The 5,910-nt window shown below is 42.7% G+C and overlaps 1 protein-coding gene across 1 annotated transcript in view; it reads right to left on the bottom strand.

Annotated features, from left to right (window-relative positions):
* Positions 1–5,910, bottom strand: part of Cfap44 (cilia and flagella associated protein 44) — an 81,884-nt gene that overhangs the window by 73,588 nt on the left and 2,386 nt on the right. The window contains exon 2 of the mRNA XM_005345015.3: positions 1,010–1,096. Coding sequence (XP_005345072.1) covers positions 1,010–1,091 — 82 coding nt within the window. The 5' untranslated portion in view covers positions 1,092–1,096. The remainder of the gene's footprint in view (positions 1–1,009; positions 1,097–5,910) is intronic.

Raw genomic sequence — 5,910 nt, 5'->3', positions numbered from 1 at the left:
GCAGAAACACTCCCTGTGAACACCAGAGCGCTTTCTCCTGATTGGCGCAGAAACACTCCCTGTGAACACCAGAGCGCTTTCTCCTGATTGGCGCAACCCAAAGGCTGCTTCCTCACCTCTCCCATTCGCAGCCTATGAAATTCTCCATATCGCACTCGGTTTAATTCCCAAACAACTCATTTAAATGGGCTAGAAGAAGCTGAAGAGATGGCTTGGTGGTTGAGAACACTGACTGCTCTTCTAGAGGACCAGGGTTTGATGCCCAGCACCCACATAGTGGCTAACATTGTCTGTAACTCCAGTTCCAAGGGATTCAATACCCTCTTCTGGTCTATACAGGCACGGTACATATGTAGGGCAGACATACATTCAGGCAAAGAGTCACAGACATACAATAAAAATAAGTAAGAAGGTTAGAAAATGGAGACTCTGAAAGGTGTAACATTTTTCTCCAAAGTCAAGCATCTCCCAGCGGTTAACTCGGGACTTAAAACAAAACTCCCTCTCTCTTTCCACTATGCTGTGCCCAAAAGTCCACTAAAGGCATGGATCTCATGGGGGAAATTGAGAGTGGGTATTCAGGCAGGTTGTTATTAACATAGACAGCTGCCATTTCTTTCGCTATTCTGCGACAGGGTCTAATGTCACCCGTTAAGTCTCAAGGCGACAGCTGCTAATGCTGAGGGTGAACCATAAGTCCCGATCTTTCTGCTCCCATCTCTGGACTGGCTGGGATTGCACTTCCACTTTAGGCAGTGCTAGGGATCAAACCCAAGGTCTCTTGTATGCTATGCCAGTTCTCTATCCACTGACCTAAATCCAGAGATCGTGCTAGGAGCTGGGTTAGAAAAAAAAAAAAAAGCATAGCTGTTACTGCTAAGAAACAGAAGAGTTTGTAAGGGAAATAAACAGGCAAAACATTCCTGTCTATACACCCAGAGGGCACTCTTACAAAACCATCTTACCCAAATTTGATAACAATAAAGAGTATAGTAGCACCCTTACATACGTTTTGAATCGGATCTAGAAGAATGCTTGCCATCGCTCCTTGATCTTCCCCCATCAGTGTCCTGGTCATCTGGCTCCTTCATGTCTTCTGTAAGCACAAAATCGGAGAGCCAGCATAATGCCAGAACACAGAAGTTAACAGATCTCCGCACAATGAATCCCACCAGCACCAAGCCCGTGTGTGCACTGTATCCAAGATGACAAACAGCGGGAGTCTGGGACCCATATCAGACCCCTCGCTGACAGTGGAGACTGTCCTGACAGCTTCCCTTCTCAGGGCACACACAGCGTTCTGGTGCGCTCCGGTTTTCCACAGTGAAACACAACACCCAAGTCCCCCTTTCCTCCGAACGCATCCCCGCTAACTCTGCCACCCTTCTTTTGGTGGGTTCTTCCTCTCCTTTCCCCCTTCCTATTAGTGAACCCCCTCAGGTTACTGATCAGTTTCACTTCAAATATATTTTTTGAGCACACCTGCTGTCTCAAGTTTTATACAGTGCACCAAGTCACCAAGGTGCAGGGAAAAAATACGGGTGGTCTTGAGCTTCAGAGAGCTTATGGTTTGGAAACATAGCATCCAGCAAGCAGTAGAAATACACAGAGTGCTACCAGAAATGGAAATGAAAAGTTGAGGTGTTCTGGGAATGTGGAATAAAAACGTTAACTTTTGTTTGAGGTTTAGGGAAGGGGCGTTTGAGACAGAAATGACGGCTGTGGGTTGGCACAGCCTGGGAAAAGTCATGCGAGGGCTGAAGCTAGCCCACTAAGAGCCGGAGCCATGTATTCCCTTACACACTGTTTGGGCAAAATTTCTAGCAAGCGCAACTTAAGGAATGACGGCCTGATTCTGGTTCACAGCTCGCGGGTCCAGTCCGTCATGACAGCAAGAGCTTGGAACAGCTGATCACACCCAGGAGGCAGAGGGCTTGAGTCCTTTTTATTTAGTCCATGGCCCGCATCCCGTGGAATGGTGCCATCCACACTGAAGGTGGGTCTTCCCACCTCAGCAAACCTGCTATGAAAATCCCTCGCAGCTATGTCCAGAAGTTTGTTTCCTGGAGATTCAAGATTAACCACCACAAGAGGGGGAGGCATACGAAGAGGAGACAGGCTGCTGAATCACATGGGAGTTTCATCTGTAGGAACAGCCATACTGTTCTCTCCAATGGCTGGAGGACGATATGTTCCGATCTGCTGCATATAAGCAGTCCCCTTCCTCCATACCTTTGCCAGCTTTTATGCTTATTTTTTTTCTAATAGCCTTTCTAACTAAGCAGAAATGGTAATAGATAATTTCCTTGAAAAAAAGAAAGTCAACATTCAAGGTGTTGGAAGGAAAGTGAACCTGTTCTCTAGGTGCTTGTGATGCAGTCTTATAGCTGGGTGAAACAAGGAATTTGTTTACATAGGCTCCTTGCATTCCAGACCCCATGGCTTTCTGCAAAGCCAGGAGCCGGGCAGTCATGTACCTCCCAGTGACTTGAAGCACAGCTTTCTCTTCTGCTCTCTGCTAGCCGAAAGCTTCATGAGGTCATTTTCTATCTGCTGCCTTTCTTTTCCTAGACACACACACACACACACACACTTTTTTTTTGTTTGTTTGTTTTCTGAGACAGGATTTCTCTGTATAACAGCCATGGGTGTCCTGGAATTAGCTCTTGTAGACCAGGCTGGCCTCGAACTCACAGAGATCACCTATCTCTGCCTCCCGAGTGCTGGGATTAAAGGTATGCACCGCCACCACCCGGCCTCCTACATTTATTTTTAATATGCTATAACTCAGTGGTTTTCAACCTTCCTAATGCTGTGACCCTTTAATACAGCTCCTCATGTTGTGGTGACCCCCAACCATGAAACTATTTTATTGCTACTTCGTAACTGCAATTTTGTGACTGCTATGAATTATAATGTAAGTATCTGTGCTTTTTCAGATGGTCATAGATGACCCCGGTGAAAGGGCTGTTGAACCCCTAATGGGATCGCGACTCACAGGTTGAGAAACACTTATAAACTGAATATAAACTAGATAATTCTTTTAAAAAAATAGGCCATAGACCTAGTGAATTTACTCATAATTATTAGGTAGGAAAAAATGACAAGGGGGATACTCTGCAAACATATTGGACCCACAAAAAAAAATATAAGGACAGAAACACCCCACTGCTTTCCGTGCAGTCAGAAGTCATGTATTCCTCACACTGCCAACACTACCACGAAATAAAGATTAGCATCTGCACAGTGGCAGGCTGTGCAGAGTATGGAAGAAAATTCTAGAACCCAGGGGCTCCACCCAGTAATCTGAACTAGCAATAGGGGGAGGAAAAAAAACAAACATACAAACAAAACTCATCCTAGGATCATTCTTCTCTCTCGTGAGGAACACAGGGTAATGGAGGATTTAGAAGATGCACAGGAACAGGCCAGGTATAAGAGACTCCTAGAATCCATTAGCAGGACTTCTGACATGGAGCAAAGTGGTCTTTTTTTTTTTTTTAGAGCTTTTAATATTTGTTTTGGTTTGCTTCGTTTTAGATCAAACAGATTGGCAAATTACACTTTTAACCTTATGGAGGTTTTGAAGCCAAAGAGAATTGTGTTCACATTCCAGATTGGGCAACAAGCAGGGTTCTTAATCTTTTGGTATTTGTATACGTACATGTATATGTAGATGTATAATATCTATAGTTACCATTTGTCCCTGTATATGAATTGTACATATATATGTATGTATATGGTGTAGGATGTCTATAGTTACTATCTGTCCCTGTGTGTATATGGTGTAGGATGTCTACAGTTACTATCTGTCCCTGTATGTGTATATATATGGTGCATAATATCTATAATTCTCAACCCTGACTACACTCCAGAGTTACCTGAACAAAGTCATAGAATTAACAGGCCAGGCAAATGTTCATGCAGCCAGGTATAAGAACTAAGGCTAACAACGAGGGGTTTGTATGAAATACACAGGCTTCTCACATGAGGTAGTTGGTTTCACTAGCAATACTACAGCTCTTCTTTAACACTGGTGAAACTCAGTAAATACGATCAGAAGGTAGGCATGCTTCCATGTACCATTGTCCTGGCAATTCAATAGGCCGAGGAGAAACACTACCTGAGCCCAAGAGTTCAAGGTTGGCCTCTGCCACGTAGAGAGAGCCACCTGTAAATAACAGGACCAAAGGACAACTTAACACAGTTCTCACATCTTTTGGGTGGTAGGGATGGGGCCAAGAGAATCTGGCATGCAGTGTCCATCTGGCGGCAATTCCTTTACCTGCTGAGTCACTTCAGTGGTCCAGAAAGAGCTTTCCCTAGTGCAGTATCTAGCCAATGAAGGGGGCACATTCACATCTGTAGTAGTCTAAGGTGTTGGCCAGGCTGGGGATATTGGCTTCCGACTCTGTCTAACTGGGTTTAATATCTCTGTGCTCACTAGTCCCATCTTAGAAACGCGGTGCCTACGTCATAGACCTGAGATCGCATAGTACATCTAGGGAGTCGGGCAGCAAAGCGTTGAGGACGGGGTGTGACTCCAGCAGAAGAGCACACACCTAAGAGTATATGAACAGCATCAGCTAGACTCAGTGGGCTTCAAAATAAAATAAGAAGAGAACAAAGAGTTGGCTGAGTAGGAAGGTAGACATGGACCTGCGAAGTTAGGGGAGGGGTGAAGATGAACAAAACACAGTGTATGAAATTTTGAAAGGATAAAACAGAATGGTAAGTGGCATATAGCCATGGGGTATGGGAATAGGTGAGGAGATGATTAATATTAAATATGGTCTCGAATAAGTGAAGATAAGGAGCATTTAAGATAAAAACATGTGATCATCTTGTTAGATGCTGAAAAAGCCTTCAACAAAATTCAACACCTATTCATGATAAAGGTCTTGGAGAGAGCAGGGATACAAGGAACATACCTAAACATGATAAAGACAATATATGTAGCAAGCCAACATTGAACTAAATGGAGAGAAACTCAAAGTAATCCCACTGAAATCAGAAACAAGACAAGGTTGTCCACTCTCTCCATATCTATTCACTACAATACTAAAAATTAATACTAGTTAATGCAATAAACAAAAAAGGGAGATCAAGGGAATATAAATTGGAAAAGAAGTCAAACTCCCACTATTTGCAGATGATATGACAGAATAAATAATTGTCCCAAAAATTCTACCAGGGAATGCCTACTGCTGGGAAATACCTTATGTAATGTGGCAGGATATAAGATTAACAAAAAAAAAAATCAGTAGCCTTCCTATATACCGATGTTAAATGGGCTGAGGAAGAAATCAGAGAAACATCACCCTTTACAATAGCCACCAATAACATAAAATAACTTGAGATACCTCTAACTAAACAAGTGAAGGACCTTATTACAAGAACTTTAAATCTTTGAAGAAATCTAACACATAAGAAAATTGAAAGACCTTGCTCTTGCATTTTTGCATAAATGTTCATGAGGAAGATTGGTCTGTAACATCATAGTAAAAAATCCTACCAAAAGCAATCTACAGATTCAATGCAATACCCAGCAAAATTCTTCACAGACCTTGAAAGAACAATACTCAACTTCATATGGAAAAGCAAAAAACCAACAATAGCCAAAACAATCCTGTACAATAGAGGAACTTCTGGAGGCATCACCATCCCTGACTTCAAACTCTTATTACAGAGCTACAGTAATGAAAACAGCTTGGTATTGGCATAAAACAGAGGGCCAATGGAATCTAATCAAAGCCTTAGATATCAATCTATACACCCATGAACTCTTGTTTTTTGACAAAGAAGCTAAAATTATAAAATGGAAAAAAGAAAGCATCTTCAACAAAGGTGCTGACATAACTGGATATTGACATTTAGAAGAACAGGAATAGACCCATATCTATCACCATG

Source organism: Microtus ochrogaster, chromosome 2 (assembly GCF_000317375.1).
Source record: "Microtus ochrogaster isolate Prairie Vole_2 chromosome 2, MicOch1.0, whole genome shotgun sequence".
NCBI lineage: Eukaryota > Metazoa > Chordata > Mammalia > Rodentia > Cricetidae > Microtus > Microtus ochrogaster.
This window is presented reverse-complemented; position numbering and strand designations above follow the sequence as displayed.